The sequence below is a fragment of the Aulonocara sp. 'chitande type north' Nkhata Bay genome, linkage group LG23, assembly GCF_057382095.1.
Source record: "Aulonocara sp. 'chitande type north' Nkhata Bay isolate Kocher_YH1m ecotype deep benthic linkage group LG23, A_spYH_male_GT1.1, whole genome shotgun sequence".
NCBI lineage: Eukaryota > Metazoa > Chordata > Actinopteri > Cichliformes > Cichlidae > Aulonocara > Aulonocara sp. 'chitande type north' Nkhata Bay.
The window spans coordinates 15,830,178-15,857,969 of NC_141365.1; the positions used below are offsets into that span (position 1 = coordinate 15,830,178).

At 39.5% G+C, this 27,792-nt stretch overlaps 2 protein-coding genes across 2 annotated transcripts; both read left to right on the forward strand.

Annotated features, from left to right (window-relative positions):
- Positions 1-621: 621 nt before the first annotated feature.
- On the forward strand, positions 622-6,198 carry LOC147301456 (claudin-18-like). The gene is made up of 5 exons (XM_086283688.1): positions 622-937; positions 3,093-3,257; positions 3,341-3,470; positions 3,563-3,673; positions 3,840-6,198. Exons 1-5 carry the CDS (start codon positions 718-720, stop codon positions 3,979-3,981), a joined length of 768 nt encoding a protein of 255 aa, XP_086139814.1. The 5' UTR covers positions 622-717; the 3' UTR covers positions 3,982-6,198.
- A 5,364-nt stretch (positions 6,199-11,562) lies between these two features.
- On the forward strand, positions 11,563-27,517 carry hs2st1b (heparan sulfate 2-O-sulfotransferase 1b). The gene is made up of 7 exons (XM_086283077.1): positions 11,563-12,137; positions 16,196-16,437; positions 20,400-20,485; positions 20,868-21,006; positions 21,094-21,191; positions 26,154-26,311; positions 26,516-27,517. Exons 1-7 carry the CDS (start codon positions 12,014-12,016, stop codon positions 26,740-26,742), a joined length of 1,074 nt encoding a protein of 357 aa, XP_086139203.1. The 5' UTR covers positions 11,563-12,013; the 3' UTR covers positions 26,743-27,517.
- Positions 27,518-27,792: the final 275 nt, after the last annotated feature.

The following is a 27,792-nucleotide window of genomic DNA, read 5'->3' on the forward strand; positions in this document are numbered from 1 at the left end:
TTCCAGCTACTGTCACTCAAATCTGACCAAACCAAGTCTGAACAGTCCAGGTAGAAAGAACCTATTGGACTTAGTTATAAAAAACCAGTCTGCACACTATGTGTTCAGATTCATTCAGAATCAGGAAGTAGGTCATTCTTGTGACACATTTATTGTGGTGACGTGTTTAAAGCAGAAGAAAATAGTGTAAAAGGATCAATTTCATGGCATGACTAAAACATGACCTTGAGTGTTTGTTAATCTAAAATCAAATGAAGTGGTCTAACTTTATTTCTTTTTAGATTAACGAACACTCAGATGATTGTTGTATAAAGCACTTTGAGTGTTCCAAAAGAGTAGAAAAGCGCTATATAAGGCCCTGTCTGTTTACCATTTCTACCCAACAAATCTGGTATAGAAGCTGAATGACCTCCTTCTCCAAATTTACCAAAAGACCATCATCATTTCCTCATTTTAGATTTTCAAAGACCATTTACACAAACTCACAAACAGACTTCCAACCCTCTACACGACGAACACTCCTTACCAACATTAATCGACACTGATACTGATACGCTCCACCCAAATCTGTACATAAGTGCAAACACGCGGGGTTACTGGTAAAGTCCTTTTAGACTTCATACTGGACGATATCATATTCAAACACAGCTGCAGTGCTGAGGAAAGGCTGAGCTGAGAGCACTTGACGGTTTCCAGCGGCAGAAAGAAGACGGCAGCATGGCGGCCACGTTGTGTCAGGGTTTAGGCTTCGTTCTGAGTTTGATAGGAATAGCGGGAATAATCGCCGCGACGGGGATGGACCAGTGGGCCACACAAGACCTCTTTGACAACGTTGTGACAGCCGTGTACTCGTACTCGGGCCTGTGGAGGTCCTGTGTTAGGCAGAGCTCCGGCTTCACAGAGTGTCGACCATACTTCACCATCCTCGGCCTGCCAGGTATGTTTTAAATCAATAATACCAACGGACATGGCAAAAAAATGAAATTGACTTTTTTTTTTGGGGGGGGGGGGGGGTTATGCAATACATGTAGGTGGTTTAAATATTAATTCAGAAAGAAGAACAATACAAAGAACCATGTTTGGCGTGTGTTTTCACACCCTGTTTCGAAAGGAGGGGAAAATGTGCTCCCCGCAGTTTCCCGGAACCTGGAAGTAAGTCTTGGGTAAACATCAGATAAGGTCTGTTCCATGTCGAAGCCTACATAACAGCAGGCAGCAGTCAAACACTGCCATTTCATGACTGTCTGACTCTGGTGGTAACTCAGTTTGAGTGGAACATCTAAAATGGCTGCCACAATGACCCAGTTAATAGGATTCATGTTGTCGACGTTGGGCCTGTTTTTAATATCGGCTGCAACAACAATGGACGAGTGGAGCTTACAAGACCGATCTTTTACAGTAATAACAAATTTTTATACCTATTCTGGTTTATGGAAGTCGTGTGTAGGGACGACGTACGGTACCACACAGTGTCGGCCTTATTTCACCATACTTGGCCTGCCAGGTAAGAGAATTACACTCCAAGAGAAAAAGACATTTATCAAATATTTCTCGACATGTCGGATTAAGGAGAACATTTTCTAAAGGACCTCGGAAGGTACTTTAGAATATTTGGGAGGTTTTAGGGCAGATTTTCCCCCCCATTTCCACCCCCTGCCACTTTTCCGACCAGCCCTGGAATAAAAATGCAGTCGACTGCAGAAAAGATGGTGTCTCTCCGGAATCAAATAGAAATTTGATGAGACATCCAAAGCGTAGCTGAGCAAGCACAAGCTTTAGCAGAGTGTCACACAATGTAAAGTACATTTCCACACTCTGTACTTAACAGCTGAATGTAGTGTAGAGCATATTGTATATAAGGTCTTAAGGGATTAAATCTAGAATAATACAGGTACAATATCTGAGGACGCTGAAAGATGGCATTTAGTTCAGTGTGTTTCACCACACGCTGCTTTGATTTATGAGTGCTGGAAAATAACTGTAATGTGCTTTTTTTTCTCCCTTTTTAAAACATTTTAATTGAAAGTGAATGCCGTGAGTGTCGGGCTTTTCCTGCCTCTATTCATGATGCACATGTGCATCAGTAAAACTAATATATTTATTATTGCTGGGGATTTTGATCCCCTTTCAGAGACTTTTTAGAACTACTGCTAAACTTGTAATTCAGCCCAGTTATTCTTGTATGTCTATGGATTCATATATTTCCATAATATATGTAGAAGAAGGTAGAAATCCTTGCATAATAGTTGATTGTATTATGCTGTAAAACACCTTGATCTCTTTTTGTATTACATTTTACTCATTTTAACCACGGTTTCAAACTAATTACGAAAATAAAAGCAAGTTCAGTTTCTAATGACGATATCTCTTGTCTCTTTCATGCCAGATATTATCTTCAGCGGAAACTTTTAATGATGGCCAACCTGCCGTTTTCCTGTGACAAAATATATTGAACTATTGAAGCTGCTACCTTACAGTTATAATTAGTTTCTAGTGTGTGATTTGTATTATGGTGGCCATGATCAAAGAAGTACTCAGAAGTAAAAGTACAAAAATATAATTAGCGAAATGTATTGTCAAAACTTCAAGTGGTTTTTAAAAAGAGCTGATTATGACTGGATGAATATAAATGATGCTGAGTAAAAGTTAATTTAAACCTTTTAATATAATGTTGCGTAGTCAAATCATAATCACATTTTTTGTATATATTACCTTTAGTACATAATAACTGAAGCTGTACAAGGCACAGTGTTGCCTTCTAAAACATACAGCGCAGTACATTAACCATAAAAAGAAGATATTTTAACATGCATGCTTAACTTGCGACACTCCAGAAATATTTAAACCTAAAATTTGAACTTATGTATTATAATACATTTCAATTTTCTACTCATTTGAAATATATTTAGGTTTGGGTTGTTTGAATATTGTATATCTTTTATTTATTTAAACTCATTGAGTTAATTGGCAGCATTTTCTTTTTCTTTTTTCATTTTCTTTTTGATAAATCTTAAAGTATCTACAAGGTAATACCAATCTCACAAACAGATATATCCTAAACATATGCTAAATGTCATAACTTTGATTTTCAGCTCTGCTCCAAGCCGTCCGAGCCTTGATGATTGTTGGGATCGTCCTTGGCGCTATCGGCTTACTGATCGCCATATTCTCGCTGAAGTGCTTGAAAATGGGGAACATGGAGGACAACTTGAAAGCCACCATGACTCTGTCGGCTGGGATCATGCTTCTCCTTGCAGGTTACTTCACTAACAATGCTCAGGTGATATCGAAGAAGAACGGTTTTGCGATAATACCAGCATTAATTCGGATTTTTTTTCAGGTGTCTGTGGGATTGCTGGGGTGTCAGCCTTTGCTAATTTGATTGTACAAAGTTTTCAGTTCACTACATTTGCCAGTGGATTCAGCAGTACAGGCAATGTTGGTGGACTAACGGGAGCTCTGACGCCAAGGTAAAGATAAACTGAAATTAGCATATATATATATAGTAATATATTACCTGCTGAATTAATTTTGGTAATGTTTAACCTTAATAATCTTTCAGGTATACTTTTGGCCCTGCACTTTTCGTGGGTTGGATTGGTGGCGCTATCTTGTTCATCGGTGGCATCTTGATGTGCCTGGCCTGCCGTGCAATGACACCAGAGAAACACCGGTAATTTATAACTATTTGTGATCTTTAAAAAGATTGGTAGGGACAGTAACCTCTCTGTTCCTGAACAATAAAGTAGCAGAGATGTGAAAACTGCAAAATAGGGCAAAATACAGTACGCACATAGATTATATTTTCAGTGTTTGATGTATGTGACGCTATCCCTCAGGTATGATGGGATGGCCTACAAAGCTGCCTCCCAGAACACGATGTACAGGCCTGACACCAGATCCCGGCCCGTCTACAACGACTCCTACAAAGCTCAGAGTATGGATGAAAGGCAGACAAACCAGAGGTTTGACTACGTGTAGAACCATGTCTGTTTTAATACGCTCTGTGATAACTTTTCTACATTCAGCATTCATTTTTTATTTCTCTCTACTTTAATTTGGAAGACCGGTTTCAGGCCTAATTTCATGTTACTTTTTCAAATGTAATCACAATTATAAAGTCTGTGCTGTATATTTTGTATGTGTGTCTGTGTTAAATAAAAGGTGATTCTTACCTGTTCTGACACTAAATTCAGTAGCACAACACATAACGCATATATTAAACTCAGTGGAGGAATGTGCAAATGTCATGTTTGACAGGGATAAAAAATAAAAAATTAAAACAAAGGGATATTTGCACAGGTTCTTGTGAAATCTACCCAGTAGGGAAGCACTAAGATGCAATACAACAACTACTACTACCTACTGCTCCCACAGAAATTAAGAAATCCATATGCTAATTAAATGTACTTGATTTACTGATTATCAGCAAGTGTGAGCGCCTCTACAAAAGCAGAGGTTTTGGCAGTTTGCTGGTCTCGAGCTGTCGGACGTGTGTTGACATAATGTCCCTGCAAATTCACCTCAAGGTCAGATTGTACAGTGCTCAGAGATGTTGGAAAACTCCAGCAGCTACATCTCAGAATCCACAGTCTTTAGTTATTATGTAAATGTTAAAGTTCATGACAGTTAAATTAGAAAAACACTGAACAAGTATGGCTCTTCCAAGCAGAGGTGTTCATACATCCGTCGGCACGGTGTGTGAAGGTTGATGAGTTGTTGTGAAATTCTTCCACAACAACGTGAGACTGAGTCATACAGAAAATCATTCAAGTTACTGAATCATGAGGTGGAGTTTAGTTTTTCACAGGAACAGAGTCTTGCGAAAACGTTCTTTTTCACATGACCCACCTCTTGTTTTAAATGCTCCCAAGTTTTAACAGTTTTGTTTGTGATATTATGTCAGTAACGTATCTTCTACTTACTTGGATGAAGGTCTGTTTCCAGGTTGGGGCTTTCCAGTCAAAGTCTTAATAGACAAACCTTTGGTATGCCTTTCGAGGAATTTAGACACACATCAGCTCAGTGGAACCACGGTTAAATTGTATCTGAGAGCCTCTTTAAGTGAACCTTTCTTTTCTTTACAAAGTCTTACAGAGTCTCTTTATGGACCCTTCCTTAACATCATACTATTTTTTTCAAAATGCAGCTACTGTTGCCAGCTAGCTTAGTCAACGTTAGCATTAGCAAATTAGCATTAGCTTGCTAATGCATCCCCATTTTGAACTGGAGTGGAAAAGACAACATGTTTGCCACATTAACCTGATACTTTAATAAATAAACAAATAATAAATAAATAGAAATAGAAAATGTCATGTCTAATTCTTGCCTAACTGACCAAATGTTGTTGTTGGTACTATTGGTTAAATGGAATTAAAGTTTATTTTATGAATGTATTATTTTAATGTGCATTCATACATGCAGCAAAGTCATACCTGCTCTAACATGACTAACCTTAAGGCCTTTTATCCACCTAAAACTACTGTTTTAGGGATTATTTTACAACCTATAAAAATACAATGGCTTTGTTTTTACAGAGGCTAGTTTACTCTCCTCTTGAGCATGAATATAGCTTCTGGGTCTGAAAAGTAAAACAAATGCAAATGTATTTTGAAGGGGCCACTCTTCTGGTTGCAAAAAGAAATAATCTCAGTCAGAATCTGATAGACAACTCAGCAAGTGTTATAAAATACCAAGATCTGCTACTGTTTTCCAGACAGGACTTTATTAGCCAGAGCTCCCTCCTCACCATACGGTCTATGAGCCATATATACTGAAGTGTTTACTTTCTAGGACATTGGTTATGTTCTAATGGTGCAGCGACATTTAGTAGGTTTGTACAGTTTGAAACTAACCAGTGGAAAATGAGTGTGAAGAGGCTTGTGAAATGTACATATAATGTAGTAATTAATTTAGGGACAGCTGATTTTTCATAAGACTGCACCATAGTTTTGACACTCTTATACTTTGAAAGTTTTAACATGATTAAATTTTCTGCACTTTGTAAAATGTGTACTTGAAAGAAATCTTGAGAAAAATGAAATTACATTTATCAAAAGCCAAAACAGTTTATTTCTGCTTTCATACAAGTCATGCTCCAACCATCTGAAACAACACTCATATTGATTATTGTGTTGTTTATCCTATTAGCGTTATCAAAACAAGTGGTCATCAGTTACATGTTATCTCTTGCCCTGCAGCGCCCAATGATAAATAAAATTACTTCCACATTGTTTCAGTGTAATTGAATAAAATCTGTGCTCCTTCCTCAGATAGATGCTGTGTCTTTGGTATAATCCTTGCTGACTGTTCAGATGTAACAGGACTGATCTTTCATACCACGACAGCACAGCTGTCTGTTACTCTGCTGGATTATGCCCTTAAATCCAGCAAAGAGAGTTTCAGTGATTTGCATGAAATCACATTTCTTGATAATTGAAATTAATGAAAGTATTAAGTAGTAGTTACATTTAATAACATTTAATCACTCTTAAAGTGAGTCATTAATTGTTTTAATTTAATTTTAAAGGAAGTTATTGAGACTATGAGACAACCCTTCTTAAGCTTCTTTTCTGCTTAACAATTTTTGGCACAGCAGAATCATGTTCTATTTTCTTTTCCTAAAGCTTCACCAGTTATTAAGTAAATGTAACTGCGTTGGGATTGCAAAGTATTGCTCATGCATTACTTATTAACTCCCTAAGAAAAGTAATGTGGCACATTAACAGTATGAAACCTCGCGTGTTCATATGTTACACCTGATCACTGCAATTTTGCAATCTCAATCTTGTCCTTTCTGCAAAGCAAATCCACAGTACTTTGATCTAAAGTCACAATTATGGCAAAAGCACACACGAAAATGTTAGGATGCTTGGGTCGTTGACCCAGGGTTTTTGAGTTTATTATATTATTTATCATTTCTAGTCTTTGGTTTCTTTGAGTTCTGTCTTATGGTTTATGTCTCTGTCTTCTCTAGTTGCTCTGTCTCCCTTGTCAGCTGTATTCCCTTGTCTAGTTCGCATCTCTGTGTATCCTTAGTTGCTATATCCCCGTGTCCAGTCAGTGTCTGTGTCTGTCCTGGTCCCACTGTAGTGCCTGCATGTGAGTCTGTGTCTTTTGTTCAGTCTGTGTTATGTGTTTCCTGTTTTACTTTGAAGGTCTCTGTCTTATCTCAGTGTGTTCAGTTTACGCTTCCTTGTCTCGTCAGTTCTGATTTGCCCCAGCTGTGTTTCCCTCCTGTTACCCATTCCCTGATTGCTCCTCTGTGTATTTAAGCCCTGTGTTTCTTTGTGTCTGTGTTGTGATCTACCGTTTACTTAGCTGTGTGTTCTGTCAGTCTGCCGGTGTAAGTTTATTTTGATTTTTCCAGTTATGTTATATTTGAGTTTAACATTAAAGTTGTTTTGAGTTCACATCTGTCTCCGGAGTCTGCACCTTGGGTCCTATTCCTGTCTGCACACAGCCACTCACAACAGAAAAGGCCTGAACTAAAGTGATACAATTGTTTGATGAATAATAACAAATTGGGCAATGATTTTATGAACAGTGTTTCTTTAGACAAATAATATGATTACAATAATGTATTGCTTTTTTTTTTTCTTGCCCCTTGCTTACAATGCATGAAAATTTTAATATTTTCACCGACACCTAGGCACCAGGGATTACTCTAGAGCTGAATAAATTAGCTGATTAGTTATTTGACAGAAAATTAGTTTCTTAAATGTGAATATTTGATCATTTTGCATGTTTCTGTGGTATAAACTCCACATTTGGAAGTTTCTGAAAGTTAGTCAGACAACTAAAGATGTCTAAATAGGTTCATTTGGCACTAAAAGAATAATAATCCCTGTTTTTCGTTTCTTTCTGACATTTTATGCACAGACAGATTTCAAATATTCAGATGTTTTACAAATACACCTGACGACTGGCTGCAGTCTTGAAGTTCACTATGAAAAATATTACCTTTCTGGAGGATTTCTAGCCTGAAGTCCATTGGGGGTCCAAAAACCAGTAATCTAAAGCTTTGCAAGGCCGGGGCCACAAGGCCGAGCATGGACCCATTACATTTCATAGTGCTCTTCAGTAACGTCCAGCGGACAGGGCCCAGTTTCCATCACACTGGTCTTTGAAAAATGGCTCTTTTACTGAAAACATGTCCTCATACCCGGACCTCTGGCACCACCTAGCGGATCAGTTCAGCATCACTGCTTTTTTAATGAAGCGTAAATTCACGATTGAAGATCTTTTTTCCTTTTGTTGTTCTTATTTCCTGATCACTCTAAGAATCTGATCTTATCTACAGTACCTTCCTTAAAAAAATGCAGGAAAACAAAATATTTGGGCGGTTTTTCTTTCTCCCAATGTTGGAAGCCTAATAATCATCCCTGTATGACAGTGCAATCCAAACACTCCTGATTTTAAAATAGCAGGACCATAAAATAAAAATGTAAAAGTATAAATAATTTGAATCCATGTGTCCATGTACCCAGTGTATTACTCCAAATCAATAGGAAGTTGTTATGAGTGATGACCTTTATCCTTAAAATGAGGCACGGGGCATTCCACATCTATAAGGCGACAGTGGGTTTGGTGAGCACTACCATGAAGAAATCAGTAAATGATTCTACTGCGTATCCAAGTCCAGCTGCGACCAAAGCACAATGATGCAGTTTTTCTAGAACATGTCCCAGCAAAGCCAAAGATCTGTTAGTTATTTGACAGAAATACTAAGCTTAATTGAAAGTCTAAAAACTAGAAATGTGAACCTCTACATGACCACCGTAGTTGAAAAAAATATGAATTGTAGTGGGAAAAAAAGTAAATAGAAGTAAAAATTCAAAAGCAACAATAACTACTTTTAACACTATTTAATGTAGAAAATAATTAAGAGAGATCAGCCACAATATTAAAACCTTCTTCATAACTCTAAAACAGCTGTAGCCAGTCGTTGAGTGGACAGCAGATCTCTGAAACTGGTTGCTTTGCATTAGGATGTTGGAGGTTAGACCTCTGGATCTGTGGGCTTTAGCGGTGGTACCTCTCTGACCCGGGCTGGTTCAGTTGTATCCTTAAGATGCTCAAAAATATTGTGATCAACATCTGAGCAGATGTTGTCATGTGGCAGGGGTTTTTGTTTTTATCATTCTAGTGAGGTGTCGTTTAAAACCCTGGGTACTGGCTGGAATACATTTACTACACTTTAGTTGTTCTCAAACATCTTCTAGGGTCAAAGCTCGCATCCAATGGCCGCTTATACAATTTGAGTTTGCTGTGTTCACTGAGAGGAAGCGTCAAGATCCAACTCACAACACAGATTTATGAGGGAAACTAAAGGTTACCTGATACATCTCAATGCTCTGATAACTCACTTTGGTATCTCCCCCCTCTTCCCTACTCACATTGGACAAGGAAGTTAACTTATCTGTGAACAGCACACGTGCAATGAGACTTCTGTTTGACCTTTGAGGTGTGGATCAGCTCTGTTACCACCACCTCATGCATGCTTTTTTTTAAGCCCGAGTTCCGTCAGCAACCTGAACTTCTGCTGACAACGTTATCAGTACAATACCAAAAACATGCATTCACTTACAGAAATCAGTTGTCAGACCTCTGAATAGCTGCAATGGTGAAAAACTTGAGTTTCTTTATAATCATCTCAAGTTTCTAAATATTTGGCTTTTGCCTGAAATTCAAAAATCCTGTAAGGTTTTTCATCTTTACTCACCCACAGATCCAAATTACATTCATTCCCCTCTGTGTTTAATTGGGAAGAGGCCTCCACACTATGTCAGTTGTGCAATGTAGTGGAGAACTAAGAGCATGTTCAGCATTTTAATAACTCTTTGAGATGGAGATGTGAGATAAGTTAAACATCTTCATAAAGCAGGTGATAGATTGGACGAGGTTAAGAGATTAAAACAGAACAAACAGTTTAAGAGATCTGTAGAAGATTTGTGCTTACAATAAAACAGCAAAATACACAGCCAGTAACAACATAACATGCAAACAATACTAAATAAATAACATGAAATATTTTACAAGCTTTTAAACCATGGATTTCCCAAATGATTAAAATCATCACTGCCACCAAAACAGTTCTTGATTTATAAAGACATTTCATAAAAATAGATTCTTAACTCCTCCTAATAACAATAAAATACCAAAATTCTCATCTTTTCCCAAAATCTGCCAAGATCAGGTTCAAGTGGAAGGATCTCTGTTGCAATTATGCAAATACACTTCTTGCTAAGGTTGCAGTTATCCAGGGTTCAGGGGTGTAGTTCTTCAGATTTGGAAAGTAACTTCTTTTTCCTTGTTTGTTTCCAGCTTAATGTAACCTTTTATAAAATAAATAATATTTTTAACCGTTTACTACCTTGCTACCATAATCATAGTGGAGAAAAACCTTTAAATCAGATGAAAAGTTATTGCTAAAAACAGAGTAGCACCTTTCATTCAAGTACTTCCTTGTGGAAATTTGTCAAACTTACCTTTCTTAATTTCTGGTACATTTTTTGCATTAATTTATGAAGGAAATGTCTTTATTTATATAGAGAAAAATACAAAAATAAGACACATGGTTGATAGTCGAACTTATAATGGAATGTAAAGCAAACCTTCTGTTATTTTTGGGGTTGTCCTGTGTCCTCACATGAGAGCCAGACTGCAACAGTGTGTTTTTTTTAGTCAGAAGTAACTTAAAATGTGTGAGCGTCACATGATCAACCCTTGGATTGTAGTAGATTAGATGTGTTTTAACAAAGTTTCTGCACATCTTTAAAACTTTCTGTGTATTTACATACCACAAATATATGTTTGTTGGGTTGTTTTAATGAATCGTGTATATCTGAACTATTGTATTGAGTTTATTTACTGACTTTGTTTTCTAAAAAACTAAACAAATACTACATTTATTAAATTACATGCATAACTATACCTCTTAGATTGTGACAGAAACAGCAGTGTAAGAATTTAAATATGGTTTTTGTATAGTCAGTGATGATGAACCATCTTTAAAGACAGCAAAATTAAGGTTTTATATATCTATTGGACTGTTGGGCTAAGCATGGTGGTTCTAACCTTTACTTATTTTCCGTCTCGTCTTCTTTTGATTGGTCCCTTTAGGGCAGGAATGGATCATCTACCTTACCCACCCTATCCCAAGCACCCTCCTGTTTCTGTATGGTCTTCTGCTTTTTCTATTGCCTGGCAGCTTCTATTTCAGCAACCTTTGTTCACTGTATGCGCTCTCTCTTCCGTGCACATGTCCACACCATCTCAGCCTTGCCTCTCTAACTCTGTAAGCACCTGTCCTGAACTGTCCTTCTGACATGTTTCTAATGCTGTCCATTCTGGTCACTCCCAGTGACCCTTCTCCATCTCAGCCTCCTTTCTTTTTGTCAGCGCCACCATTTCCAAATCATACAAAACAGCTTGTCTCACTAACATCTTGTGAACTTTCTCTATGCATTGTGGGGAATAATTGTTGCACACACTGCCGTCCAGTAGGTGGCGACATGAGCCTTTAGAGTTCTTCTGAGGTTGTCCAATGAAAACACAGGATGAAGAAGAAGCGACACTCCTGCTAGAAGCTTAGTTTGGACTCGGTTATCTTTCATGCAGTCACCTGTGTTTCACTGCCTTCATGTCTGTGAGCTCAGCACGAACTCGCGGTTGGCAAAGCAGGTTAAGTCCAAAATAAAACACGAACAGCGAAGCTGGTTTTGAAATATGCCGGTAGTGTGAGGTTGGCCAGTGTTAGCACGGAGCTAGCTGCTGTTAGTTTGTTTTGCTAACGCTGAGTTAACCCTGCAGGGTGGCTGCTGAGCTCTATATCTACTAATGATGCTCAGCAACTAACCTCGGCGTCCGGATTTCGATTTGCAATATATAAATCAAAACATCCGAGTCAGTCCAGTTTCCAGCAGCAGACGCTTGTGCTGGGTTAAACGTTATCAGTGGATGTGAAACCTGAAGCTACCGGCATCCACGGCATGATTCATTCGGTTGTTTGATGGGGATTTTAAGGATCATGATGCTGCCAAAGATCCAGCTTTTGGCTGTTTTGGCATTCGGAGTGGCGATGCTGCTGATCGAGAATCAGATCCAGAAACTGGACGAGTCCAGAGCCAAACTAGGTAAGACCACAGCAAAGGTGGGTTCACCTAGTAACCCAGCTTATTGAGGCTTGAAAACTGCGGCAATGCAACATAGAATTTGTAATTTATAAAAAGTGAAAACATTCGGACAAGTTTTTACCAAAAATTACATTATAGGAAAAAAGTCAGGAGATTTTTAAAACTTAAAAATCATTTACATAACAATGCTGAAAGTCCTCAAACATCGACGTTATTGTGATCAATTTATTTTCATTTTTATTTTCAGTTCAGTTTGGTTTCAGCTAGTTTCCATAGTGGCTTTGCTTATTATTGAATTCAGTGTTTATTATACTCTTTGTTATTATCATCAGATTGTAAGACTGTAAGATAATTTAGAAGAGTAGTGTTTATCAACATAGACATGTGACACACATACATAGATATTCCAGTCTCAATAAGCTTATGCACCAAAGCCTCCCCAGGCTAATTGTGTACACGGATTTGACCTAATTGGAAAAGGATAAACCTGAAAACAACGCCAGTATGTTTTAATTTTGATTTTGATGGAAATCCATATTTTTCCACCCATCAGAAGTATATCCCTTCAAGCACAGGGTTTTCCCTGTTTATGTAAATAAATAAATAAAAACTTGGCACCCACCAAAGAATCTTTGGTCATCAACATAAGGAAAGTACCTAAGGAGCAACAGTAAAGAATATAATATATAGACATTTTTTTCAAAAGTAATTTTAAACATTTATTGCAGAAAAGTACACACAAGTGATGACAATTTTTTGTAATCTAGCCATGTTGTTTCCTTACTGCACAATTACTTCTTTCACTTGTACCTTTCAAATGTGAAAACAGAGTGCAGCCATCACCTGCGCAGACTGCCAGACATTCCACATTAATATTCAGTAAAGATTCCTGGAAACACAGACAAGTTCCATGTTGGGTTACAAGCACAAAACGTCAAGCGTGGTTGAACACAGAAATGCTGCAATGAATCATTTTGTTTGGATCAGAGCTCTGTGAGGCCAAATCATCTACAGCAGGATCTGATCTTCATTTGGCTCTGTGTGTCTGCAAGTTTGAGCTCGTTTCCCAACTTTAGAAGAAATTTGGGACACTGAAAAACGCTGACACTGGAGGCTATATCCGTTTAGAAACCAGAAGATTAGTAGTAGTTTTGTGCAATGGACTTCTAAGATAAACACAAACAGTGTTTTTCATCACTTACTAATAAAGTTTGATTGAAGCGAGCTGTACACGTGTATATCGGGAATATGTGCTCACAGCAAAATGTGAAATAGTGACTTATAATAAATCTTATAATAAATCTTATTAGTTTATATTCAAGGATAATAATTATCACATTTTTTTTGACTAAATTTATTCAGAGGGGATGTGTCGCCCTGGCAACCAAGAAAATTAACCCTGGTCATCCGCATTTTATAAGCCTAATCAAGCAGATGTTGTGGAAGTGATAATTAAGTATTTTAATGTTTAAAATAATACAAATGAATACAATAGAATAGAAGATGTTTCACCTCTCATTTGAGAAGCTTCTTCAGTTTTAAGTCCAAATGGCAGAGGGTCCCAGCTATTTAAGCTGTATTGGGAGTTGTCCCTTAAGAGGGTCGTAGACTCATCACATGAGCCAAGGTCTGAAAAAGGGTGTGGGTCATTATTAACAGAGGTATTGGGTGAAACCATTTTAAGACCTTGCCTCACCCTGTCCTGTGACCTATTGAGATCAAGTGACGTGAGTGGGTGTTAAGGTGCTTCGGAAGGGATCTCAACACTGGATTGCGGGTGGCAGACAGTTGGTGTTGGAAGCCACCCCCTCTGTGCACATACAGTGGCTTGCAAAATGAATCAATTTTATTGGAATTCCACGTGAAAGACCAACACAAAGTGGTGTACACGTGAGAAGTGGAACGAAAATCATACATGATTCCAAACATTTTTTACAAATAAATAACTGCAAAGTTCAAGGGGGCCGAATACTTTTGCAAGCCACTGTAGATGGCTCTTTCAGTCCATCTGTCTTCTTTGTCTTTTAGATGCAGATGTACAGCTGAGTCTTGTCCTGTTGAGGTGGCTCTTCCGTGTTGTGCCATGTGTTTATGGACTGGCTCTTTGTTTTCTCCACTGTAGAGGTCTGAGCGCTCCTCGATGCAGAAAACAGCATATATTACGTAGTTTAGTTTTTGTTTAGGAGTTTTGTCCTTGGGAAGAACCAGTGTTTGTCTGAGTGTATTGGTGGGTTTGAGGTATACTGGGATGTCATAGTTGGAGAAGATTCTCCCGAGTTTCTCTGATAAACTTGCTACATAAGAGATAACAATATTGTTCTGTTTGTCATTCATTTTCTCCTTAGTTGGTGTAATATTTTAAGAGCTTTCTTTACCTATGTGTGTTCCCTTTCTTTCCCTTCTGGCTTAGAGGGAATGTTTTTGGCTCAGTGTTGCAGGGTCCTGATTACTTCAAGTTTGTGTTCCAGAGGGTGGTGGGAGTCAAAGAATAGGTACTGATCTGGGTGTGTGGGCTTCCGGTAAACTTCAATGTTGAGGTTTCCTTTCTCTTCAAAGAGGAAGTCCAGTCGCTTTTCTTTCCAAGTGCCTTAAATTTCCATGACCTGGATGACTGAGAACCTACACAGACATTGTGTGCATTCCACAACATATCTGAAGTCATCGCTCATGATTCCACCCTTCTCTCAGTTAATGCCACATTGACGCCCTGCGAGATCAAAGCCAAAACTCATCAATCAAAGATGATTTAAAAGGCTAAAAACACACCCAAATCTGCAAACATAAAATTTCCAACTGAAAAAATCATGATCTTAAATATCAAAAGTTATACTGTATCAAAGTAAAGATGAAAGTAATTAATGCTTACAGGAAATTAACACAGAAAAAATAACTGTACATGTTTTTTTTAGTTTGAATAAACTGTTGAAGTTGTAGTTTCAGTATTTTTATTCCTCAGCCATCAAAGGTTCCCTGAAAATCTTCTGAATTCGATAACAAGAAGTCATATGTGTATCTACTAGGATGCTGAGTAGCACTGACGCCTGCCAGTGTACTTAGTTTAATCTTTTTTCTTGAGAAAGATTTTGTTCCAGATTCGGCTCCATAGCCATCTCAACAGCATTTTGACATTTTTACGTCATACAAAATATGCTTTCAAGCGGCTCTCATTAAATACAAATGCATTAGTTTAACCTCACCACTTACACTGTGCTCAATTTGGACTGCTTTCACTGTCGTTCTTGCTTAAAGACTGGTCTGACTATTTTTTCTTCCATTTAATCAACCCGTAAATAAGTTACCAGGAACACACGCCTAACAGAAAAATATGCACACATCCCATTTTCTTTAATCTTTAATATAAGTGACCATCCATCTGCCTTAAAATGGAGACAAAAGGAACTCAAACAGCCTCCACCCCCCGAGCTTCATCAGCCTTCATCGTGTCAGACAGTAAAGGATTTGCTGGACTGCTGGATGTTGCAGCATACTGAGCGCCACACATCCGGTCTAAGAGACACAAGGCCATTCGCGTAATTGTCTTTAATTAACATTGCAGTGGAGAAAAGAAGAGGGAGAAAACACCTTTAATTATGCCTCCTGTCAATGTTATCATCAAGCGCCTAATTACTTGTTTTGATGTTATTGTGCTTTGAAGGACTTGTTGTTTTCTTTAATTAAGGCATGCTAACTAACAAGCTTCACTGGCCTTATGCCATGTTCCTGTGGGAGGGGAGAATCTCATCTCAGGGTTTATTTCATCTGGCAGCTGCCAGTCTGCTCCTGCTCCTCACTCATTCCAGCTGTTTAGCTAATCAGCAAATACAAAGAAGACGAATAGGAAGACATAAAGGTTAAATAAATCTCTTCGAACAACATCCAGCTACCTGGCATGCAAATTGCTCCCTAAAACTACTGACTGACTATTTCATGGTGGTGTGATAAGCTGGAGTGACTGTCCTTTTTTAGTGCTAAATCGAATATTATAATATTGTGCTTATTCAGTTGTGCGCTGTTTAATTAAAATGTTAACAACAGACTGTGTTTACTTGCTTGTTCAGAACGCACCATAGCCAGACACGAGGTGGCCGAAGTAGAGCAGCGTCACAGCGAATACGGGGGTGGGCGGGAAGTTTCGCCGATAGTAGAAAACGACGACACGGTCATCATCTACAACAGAGTGCCCAAAACAGCCAGCACGTCCTTCACTAACATCGCCTACGACCTGTGTGGGAAGAATCGCTTCCACGTTCTGCACATCAACACAACCAAGAACAACCCTGTCATGTCTCTACAAGACCAAGTAAGACTTCACACACTCAGCCAAAATGACAGAGTAACGTTTATTATATTTTGCGCAGGAATACATTTTTAAAGGCTCTGTTTATGCTTCTATACCTAGACAGATCGCAGTGGAGTATTTTCCACTAATGTTTCTTCTGTATCTTAGAAATATTCATTATTGTCCCTCATCTCACTAGGTTGAGCTAACTTTGTTTTTGACATATTTCTGCAACTCTTACATGCTGAAGTCCTAGAGAGAATATTTAAGAATGTGCAATCTTCAGGTCAGAGAAAATGTGTTTTTAAAGTTTTAACATTTAGTATCCTGTTTGCTTCCTTGTTTACTTGCAAGCGATCCCCTTTCCTGCTTTTGTGCCAGTGTTGGCACATTGCTGCATCTCTTATTCTCATTAATAACACTTGTAATAAACAGAGTTGCCAATTTCACGCTATTCTGATGATCCACATCACTCATGAAAAAGGTACTCTGTGGTGGTGGAAGGGAAAATCATCTGCGGCTGTTGTCTGTTAATGAATCCCTCTCTCCGGTGTGTTTGTTTGCACGTTGAAAATAATGAAACCTGATGATATTTTGGTTTGAGAATTGTCTGTGTCTTTCTCCGCATCCTGTTACTCTTAGTGAATGTTTACTGCTGAGAGCAGCTCAGTTCACACAGTGTAAATGCCCTGAAGCTATAGTGGTGTTATTTGTAGTTGCCAAAGTAATATCCTGTCTGCCGTCTCACAACAGGCTCGCACCTACTCACCACCCCCACCTCACACACACACGCACGCACGCACACACACACACACACACACACACACACACACACACACACACACACACACACACACACACACGTATGAGGGTAAACAACAGTCTGCAGTCCCGTCACGGCCAAGATTCATTTTTACATATGAACACTTTTGTATCAAGTTAAAACATCCAGTCCAGCCAAGGTATGTTTGACTTTGCGATATTTATTAATAGTGTAGGGTGATATTAATCTGTGTATGTTTCAAATGTCATAATTAATTGTCCATAATATTGTCCATGTGTGTAATGTGTTGTGTTTTTATGCTGTTGATCAGTGGCATAATTTACACTAGAAGCTAAAGTTTATAACGTCTAAGGCGTTTAGTTATTTAATAGTTTAGATCAGTGGTCCCCAATCTTTTTTGCGCCAACAAAATAAAATGATACGACCAAGACAAAAACGGTGGTATTTGTAAATATAATAATAAACGCAAATTCACAGTGTAATTGTGTAACTTTATTAGCAGCATCCTCCTGAAATGCGACTAACATCCTCCTCTCTGCCCCTTAATGCTCTCTGGTCGCTATGGTAACACGTAAATACTTCTTTCAAAATAAGACAGAAGTACAACAACGGGAAAAGACCCAGGGAAACAGAGTTAACGATAAAAACCCTGAAAACCATAGATTTCACACCCGAGCCTCAACTCTCGCGGCCCGGTACTGGTCCGCTGGTTTAGACTGGTGGTGTACCCTAAAGCAAGTCCAAGGGGCCTCATTAATCAAAGAGTGGATGGGCTCCATATTAAGCGTGAGCAGAAAAAACAAAAATAGTTTGAGCAAATAAAAGGCAGATTTTAAAAAGGTACATATTCCACTTTGTAAATAATAATAATAATAATAGTCCATCTGGGAATGTATCTACACCAGCCTCATATCTAAACCTCTTTATGTTTACCACCCTCATTCCACAAATGGTCAAAGCACCCCATGAATATCTATGGATCATATTTAGGTTGGTGTTCATTGGTTCTTCTTACTGCAGTGATGTGTGTCACCGTAATTTGGTGAGTGTATTTTATTTGAGTTGGTGCATTATAATAAAAACATCTATTACCAGGCAGTGGATATGTGCAGGTGGTGATGATATGCAGGTGAGAGCTGCCACTGCGCATCCAGTGTATTCGTGGAGAGGCCATGTTTGCAGAATCTGAAAGAAAACTTAACATCATCCTGGTCATTTATACAGTTAAATACTGATGGAACCAACTGACCCTAACATTCTTCAGTGCTCTCAAATTTTCTGAAATTCATTACGGTAATTTGTCTTTCAAGGTAATAAGCATCATATATAAGGCAAACCAGACTTTCCTGAACCCTGCCACCAGCTTGATATCAACCCGCAGTCCAGTTGCCTTCTCTCTGCTCTGAAGGTGGTGGATGTGATAGGGAGATGGTGTAATACATATTAGACTGTTTTTATTAGGTTAGATTTGGTTTATATTTATCAACACTGCTGGTTTTGGTGTCTGTGATGAAATACATTTATAAGCGATGCATTATATGCTAAGAGTGTTTACATATTGTGATTCAGCACGTCACCGTCTGCGTCGCCAGTATGTTTGCAGTCTTTCTGTCATGCTTGGTTTTATAACTCCAACTGTGGGCTGTTGTATACTGAATACTGTTCATACAAGCAGATATGATTGCAAATGTAAATGAGGTCTTGTGTTGTGCCTTGGGCACAAAAAGTCCCTGAACTTCAGATTAGCTTAGTGTTTGTTTGCTTCTGTTTTGTTTTCCTGACTGCAGCATTCAAGAACCAGTTTTATTCCAGAAGATTTCAATATTCCCATCACCCTGTTTCCCTGTGGGCTTGATATGCTGTGGTATAATTCTGTATGTGTCCTTACATTTCACTTTTCTGTAATAAAGTTTTGTTCACATCTAAATCTGTCTTTCTTAACCCTCTCAAAGTTTTTGGCCTTGTTTGCTCTCCTCAGCATTTGGTCACAGATGCTGCTCGTCCTCTCAGCATGTAAACGGCCTTTCTTTGACAGTATTCTTTCTATTTAGAGGCTTTTGTTCTCTATTTAGAAAATTCTATGAATCTATGAAGTAATTTTCAGTGATTTGTGCTTTGGTTCCACCTGATCCACTTTCCAGTGTTTTAGTGCTCCATGTGCAGTTTCCTTAGAAACCTTTTAGTAGACACACAATTTAATCATCTTCATTTCATCCGAACACTGTTTGAACACAATGTTACAGCTTAAGGAACCTTTTATACAGACGTCGGTGCCAGAATTTGATTGAAATAATTTTTTTAATGTTACCAGATTATGTGCCTTATTTAAGTAAGAACTTCTTTTCAAGCTTACATAAACACATTTTAAGTAATCTCAGAGTTTTAGATCATTACGTTATCATCATGTAATGTGTACACCATTAATACTCATGTTTCATTTCTGTAGTATCTTTATGATAAAGAATTTCTGTACTCCAGTTTCCTCCCACAAGCTGAAGACACGCATGTTAGATCAGAGTGCGATTGTGACTCTCTATGTTAGCCGTTCAGTGGACTGACAGACGACCTGTTCGGTATGTATCCTGCCTCTGTGACAGCTGGGTTAGGCTCAAGCCCTCTAAATTGGATAAGTGGTTTAGAAAATGGATGGACATTAGCTACTTAACGCTTGTTTTTACTTTGACATTCTACTTTGAACTTCTTCTCCTTAAACGGCAGCTTTTGTGACTCATCCAGACCAAAAACATGCATGGATAAATATTCTGTCCATTCAGTGGCGCAGTGTAAGAGGAAAGACTCTTGTCAAGGATGTTTTAGTGACTGGAGCTGTATGTGAAATTCAAGTGCTCAAAATCTGCAGCTTGTTCAGAGCTTGTGCTTGAAAACAGACGAAGAAGTGACAGGCATGTACTTCTTTGGGATTCACCTGCATGTTATAACAGCGTTTTGACCTACAGGGCTCCACCCTGTCACATGACCAAAAATTATTAGTATTTATTATTCATTATCAAAATGTGTTCCAGTTATAAATATGAATGCAAATGCTCATTTGTTCATTGGGAAGGGTTGACACTTTTGCTGTATTTGAACTCTGCGCTGTAACTGAGTAAAGTTTGTAGCAACATGTAGCACAAACATTTCTGTTGTGGCTCCGTTTCCCCGCGGCTCCGTAATTAGTTTCCATTATCTTTGTCTCCAGGTGCGCTTTGTCAGGAACGTCACCTCATGGAGAGAGATGAAGCCCGGCTTCTACCACGGCCATGTAGCTTATCTGGACTTCTCAAAGTAAGGCCCTTCATTTCCTGTAATACCATTAATATCCAGATTAGTTACAAACAGCCAGCAGAGCAGATAAAGGGAGGTCACGTATTGATCGCTAACATGTGCTTTAGTGTTGATTAATGGCATTGTTGTCCTTATCTCCCCTGACACTATCATCTCTGTGATCACAGGTAATTATTCTAATGGTCTAAGTGTTTCTCAGTGAGAGAGATTCGGTTAACTTGCACTCTCACTCCCTGATGCTGCTCCATGCTTTCACTAGGGAGAATATGCTTTTTGAATGCAATAAAATTCAGCAGCACAGCTTCATGTGCTGCTGCAGTGAAGTATAAATTAAGTCTCGAAAGATTTTAAAGAATGTGCCCTCCCTTTTCTTTTTGTTCAGACATGGCATGAAAGGTAAACCACTGTACATCAATGTGGTGCGTGATCCCATAGAGCGCCTTGTATCGTACTACTATTTTTTACGTTTTGGAGATGACTACAGACCAGGCCTTCGACGAAGGAAACAAGGAGACAAGAAGGTGCTTCTTTTACAGCTTGCATCCTTTTCGAATGACCTGTTTTTTGTCTGGATAATACAATGACAAGCGTTTCGCATTGTGTTTCAGACCTTTGATGAGTGTGTGTCATCAGGTGGGTCTGACTGTGCTCCGGAGAAACTGTGGTTGCAGATCCCTTTCTTCTGTGGTCACTATTCAGAGTGCTGGTGAGTGGGCTGCACCTGACAGCCCGATCATTCTCTTTCTCTGAACTGCTACAACTCCTGTTTAGGCTGCTAGCTTAGCATCAACGGGATGCAGCAGTGGCGCAGGGCAGAAGTCGTTTCGAAGGGACAAAATGGGAAATACAAATAAATGTAGAGAGGGTGCATGTCCAGCATGTCCCGGGTCATGCCACAGGGCGTCCTCCCGATGGGACATCCCCAGAACACGTCAGCCAGGAGCCATCCTTGTCAGATGCCCAAACCACTTCAAATGACTCCTTTCAAAGTGAGGAATAGTGGCTCTACTCTGAGGGCCTACCAGATGGCTGAACTCATCACCCTGTCTCTAAGGGAGACGCCAGCCACCCTTTGAGGAAAGCAAATTTCTGCCACTTGTATATATGATCTCATTCTTTCAGCCACTACCCAAAGCTCGTGACCGTAGATGAGGGTAGGAATGTAGATCGGCCGGTAAATACAGAGCTTTGCCTTTACACTCAGCTCTCTCTTCACCACGACGGACCCAATCCGTCTGTCGATCGCCCGCTCCCATCAATTGTGAGCTTCAGAGGACCATGGCTTCAGACTTGGAGTTGCTCATTCCCACTGCTTCACACTCAGCTGCGAACTGCTTCAGTGCGAGCTGGAGGCCACCACCTGACGAAGCCATCAGAACCAAGGTTCAAGGTTCAAGGTTCTTTATTTGTCACATGCATAGTTATACAAGTATAACACACAGTGAAATGTAGCCTGACACGCTCCCCGACATGTGCAAAAATTGGGGGGGGGGTGTAGAGGAAGAACATTTTATATATATATATATATATTAGGGGTGCAACGATACACAAAATTCACGGTTCGGTTCGGTTCGATACTTTGGTGTCACGGTTCGATATTTTTTCGATACAAAAAAAATGTTCATGCATTTTTTATTTGTCATTTATTAAAATTATAAATATATATTTTAACTCAAAAGTACAGTTTTTAAATTTAACCCTAACCCTTGTGCGTGTTTTTTATTTTGACAGCGAATGCGCACCTGCGGACCACTTATGTGCAGCCCTGGTTATTTAGCTCGTCATATTGCAGCCACAGAAATTCTTTTGTCCATGAAACCATAAAGCTGCACTTTCTTTTTGCCTTATAGTCTGATTTGTCATAACTTCTCCGTTTTGTGGTAAGCTTTTCTTTGGCTGTCACTTCTTCACCCTGACCTGTCTTATTTGGCTCAGCAGAACTGAAATGCTTTTACACATGCACTCACATAAGCTCAGCTGCGGGAGATTTCACTTGTCATGTTTGCATAGTAAGCTAACGATTAATAAGACGATGTCAGAGGAATTGGTGCACAAATTATCATCACTCACAGATCAGTGCTGTCACTCTCTATACACAGTTCGCAGGATTGCAAAGTGAAAGCAAAAAAACAAGCGCAAATTCAAACGCGATTTCAATATGTCACATATTGACAGTGGCTCACCGATGCCAATGACATAATTACCCAGCTACATTTCTGAAAGAATGCAAAAGCATTGACCTTTATTTTTCCTACAATAGCCCGACGGGCAGGGAAGAGATAGATTTTGGTAGCCCAACTGAAAAAATCGCTAGCTCCGGGACGTCGGGCTAGCGATATTGCGAGCCCTGTATCTGATTGAGGAATCACTCATCTTTGGAAAAGAGAGTTTATTACAGAGAAATGTCTCTTTCCAAAATAAAAGCTATACTATCCGCTTCTTCTGGGCTATATTCTCAGCAGCATAAGGAGAATCATGTGCTAACAGCTGTCTAAATGACTCGGCTAAAGTTAGTAGCATGCTTGTTGTTTTTGTTTTTGCACTAGGATGATGTCGGCGTAAATGTGCAGTCATATTCGTTGTGTTCCCACTAGTGCTTTCAGGTTAATCTCGTTGAAATGACCTTAACGCCACAACACGGCAAATCTCCGTTAACGAGCTACCGCCGATCGCTCCGTGCATGGGGCTAGACGGCCAACACTTAACGAGCTAACTGCGCTAACACACTAGTTCACACCAATGTAATTGAGCATTGCATGGCACATCCAACATACTGTTTTACTTTAGTCCATGACTCGCTTACCTTCAGGGTCATACGTCACATGAAAACCAAAATAATTCCAAACGCCAGATCTGAATGAGGTTCAATTTGCCTGTTACAAGGAGAGCTTAACTTCTGTCTCGCTAGCTTGCCCTGCGCTCTTCCTTCTGACTATGCTGTCTGTGTTGAGCGCTCAGTGAATCTGCATTCGACTACTCCGCCTAGGCTGCACTGTCGAGCCTAGGCGGAGTAGTCGAATGCAGATTCACTGAGCGCTCAACACAGACAGCATCGCCAGAAGGAAAATTGATAAAATAAATTACAAATGTTGTATTGCTCGATACATATGCGTACCGAACCGAAAGCACTGTATCGAACGGTTCAATATCGATACGAATATCGTTGCACCCCTAATATATATATATATATATATATATATATATATATATATATATATATAGTATATACACTGGGTGAATGTGCAGTAGTAGAAGCAAGCAGGTGAATTCTGTACATTAATATGAATAGACATCTGACTATTTTACAGGAAACATCATCTGCGAAAAGCAGAGATGAGATTCTGAGATCGCCCAAGTGAAAGCCTTCCACCACTTGGCTACGCCTAGAAATTCTGTCCCCTAAAAATTATGAAAAGCATCAGTGACAAAGGCGGAGTCCAACACCCACCTGGAAACGAGTCCAACTTATTGCCGGCTATACGGACCAAGCTCTTGCAAGGATCAAATGGCTCGTGGCAATGGGCCAGAAGCCCTATACTTCCGAGGCACTTTCCACAGAAGACTCAGAGGGACATGGTAAAACGCCTTCTTCAGAGTCCACAAAACACATGTAGACTGGTTGTGCAAACTCCTGTGTACCCTCAAGTAATCTCGAGAGGGTAAAGAGCTGGTCCAGTGTTCCGTGAAAAGGACGCAAACCACATATTTCCTCCTGTATCCGAGGTTCAGCTAACGGATAGACTCTCCTTTCCAGCACCCTGGCATAGATTTCCCTGGGGAGGCTGAGGACTGTGATCCCTCTATAGTTGGAGCACACTGTCCAGTTTCCTCTTCTTAAAGATCCATTCCAGAGGTATGGCCTCTAACCTCCAACAACATTGTAGAGGCATTGATAACCAAGACAGCCTTGCAGCATTGCCTCTACCAGGCATTCTTAGCGCACCTTCACTATACCTTTAGGGGCCCGCAGGTCTCTCCAGTATCATCCCCTGCCACAGGGTCCAACACACCACCAGGTGGTGATCAGTTGACAGTTCAGCACCTCTCTTCACCCAAGTGTCCAGAACATACTGCTGCAGATCTGATGATACATTTACAAAATTGATGATCAACCTGTGGCCTAGGGTGTCGTGATGCCACGTGCACTTATGGATACGCTAGGGTTCAGATCTGGGAGGCCGTTCCTCCCTTCACGCCCCTTCAGGTCTCACTGTCGTTGTTGACATGAGCGTTCAAGTCTCCAAGTGAGACGACGGAGCCCCCAGGCGGAACACCCTCAAGCACTCCACCCACGGATACCAAGAAGGTCTGGTACTCTAAACTGTCGTTCGGGGCATAAGGGCAAACGAAAGGGAAACAGGCTCAGGGAACCAAACCCTCCTGTTCACTGGGAAAAACTCCAACATAGTGGCAGCAAGCTGAAGGGGTACTGAAATACTCGTCCCTGGTAACCCTATCCCGGGCAGCGTGAGCTGTTTCCTAGATCTTTCACTCATAGGGGTTCTTGAATCGCTATTTGTCTGCTCCCTCACCCAGAGATAGCCCCTGGGACACACAAACCCCTCCAACACGAATAAGGTAGTGAGTCATGGAGGAGTGTCATTACATCTTAATAGAATCTTAATGTAAGGATTAATTGAATGTAATGTAATTAACTATCTACTAAAGTGTAATTCACTGTCAGTGTCTGTTATAAAATGTTAGATGACTGTTTTGAATTAGTTGCAGTGTGACAATTTATTCTTTCTCCAAGCTGAGTGAAAGAAAAGGCTCCATCTGTTGTTTGTAAACAGTGATGAGGATATGGTATAGTTCTGTTTGGGTTTTTTTTCTCCTCACTAATCACATATTACACAGACGATGTAAACAGCACATATATAGATATATAGTCCACAATCTGTGTACTCAGACTCATTAGTGACTGAACAGCCTGTGGCAGAAGCAGTATTTATATATGTCCAACCTAGGATCTTCTCATTAAAGCCTCCCTATCCTCCAAAAGAAGAAAAACATTCATCATTCATCCTCATAACCCTCAAATGTCTTTTGAAAGCCAAAGACAGATTTTTTTTTGTCAGCATTATTCTAAAATTTCACCTCAACAATAGGAATATGTATATTTTTAGCTTTTTGTACAGTGAAATTAGAAATGTGACTAAAATCATAATTACTCATCTGTCATAAAAAGAAGGAAAAAAACTTGTGTACAGTTTGGAAATGACTTTGAATTCCCTTTGGAGATTATTTTTATTATTTTCAAATAAATAATAAATAAACTGAGTCATTCATTTTCATTATTAGGAATTAAACAGTAAATGAGTGTGATCACAGTAACCTTGTTACTAATGCATGCAGTTTGACATTTTTCCTTTCATGTAGTCATTTTCTTTTAATGATCAGCATTCCTGGACATTGTGCTCCTTAAATGCAACAACGGCTTTGCTCATCACTGAGAAAATTTAGAGTTTGCTGGAAGAGAGCTAGCATGAAAATAAGAACGGCAGAATTCAAGAAAGCTGCTCAGTCTTTGCATAATACCCACCTATCGCTAGGGAGTATTGTGCAGTGATGTCAAAGACGTAGATAAGTAACAGAAGAAAAGCCTGGCCTTCAGATGAGGCGATCCAAATTAAACTCACTCACACTGTGATCTCCGTTTCTTGTGCAGGAACGCGGGCAGTAGATGGGCTCTGGAACAGGCCAAATACAACCTGGTAAACGAGTACCTGTTAGTGGGAGTAACGGAGGAACTCGAGGACTTCATCATGATCCTGGAGGCAGCACTCCCACGCTTCTTTAAGGGAGCCACAGATCTCTACAGAACAGGTAGCAACAAAACACAATTTCATACTGTTACTTCTTATTTGTGGCTGTGATGCCCTTAAAACGAGCCCTGTCAGTACTGGAGTTACTTTTATATGACGAATCCTTTTCCTGGTCTCAATTTACACTTAACTGACTGAATGCTTTTTTAGTAGAGCAGTAACAACATGCTACCTGGAATCATTAAACCTTCTTGTGTTCCTCCAGGAAAGAAATCCCACCTTAGGAAGACCACAGAGAAGAAGCCCCCCACCAAAGAGACAATAGCCAAGTTGCAGCAGTCAAACATCTGGAAAATCGAAAATGAATTTTACGAGTTTGCACTTGAACAGTTTCAGTTTGTGCGTGCCCACGCCGTCAGGGAAAAAGACGGAGAACTCTTTGTCCTTGCACAGAGCTTCTTCTATGAAAAGATCTACCCCAAAGTGAACTAAAAGTGTCAACAGAAAAGCAGTCGTGTACACTGGGAAAGTACGAGACATTAAGCAGTGCTGGTTTCACTGGGGTCTAGTTGGGAAATCCTTTCAGACACTGTGGTGAAATTTCTACTTTTTTTATTGCTAGAGCAGCTGTTGAGAAAACGAAGGTGTCAGTCTATACTGTGAGAAAGAATTTCCCAAACCTTAAGACAAGAAGAGTTTTTTACCATGTTTGATGTTTGGGTGGACTTTCAAAATAAAAGCAGGAAACCTCAACTACTTCAGCAGCTTCAAAACAGTGTTTAGTGCAGATGGTCACGGCTACATTCCTACATGCTGTGTTAACATGTTTTTGGACCAAATTGTAGCAAAAGAAAACAGATTGGATCATTGCATCCTTTGGTGCGTGACTGGTAATTTTTTATTCCACTGAGATCTTCTCAATTTTTACATGTTTCACACATTATTTCAGTGATTTATCACAGATATTAATGTGCATGTTTTTTCTTAAAAGACAGCTGCTGTTCTTTTGGGTTTTTTTAGTCTGAAAGGACAACCTGGAGTAGGAGAAAGGTACTAATGACTAACAGCTGGAATGTTTGAGTACAGTACTACTGCAAGCAAGAAGAAACTGATAGTGCCTTTATATTAATGTATAGAACATTTCTTTAATATTATTTTTCCTCTGATCCCACATTCACTTTCCTTTTATTTTGGCGCATTGCTTCTATGATTACTGTTGTTTTCCACTCTCCACAGTAACACTCTGAATATAAACAAATAACTGCAAGTTTGTGTGATGAATTTTGTGAATAAGTTTGGTTGGCTTTTAAAAGGTGATTTACTTGTTTTATGCAACTTTCACCAAATGATACAGTATGAAATGACTTCGACATACCCAGGATATATTTCACACACTGTAACAGTGGCAATCGAGCTATAAGCAGTAACACAAAAGTGTTGATAAACTCCATCCAAGCTATGAGCACGTTCATATGAAAGGGGTGTTGGCTGTGTGCCTGAGATGTAGACAAGTCCACTGACAGCAGAGCGAGGGATTTTTAC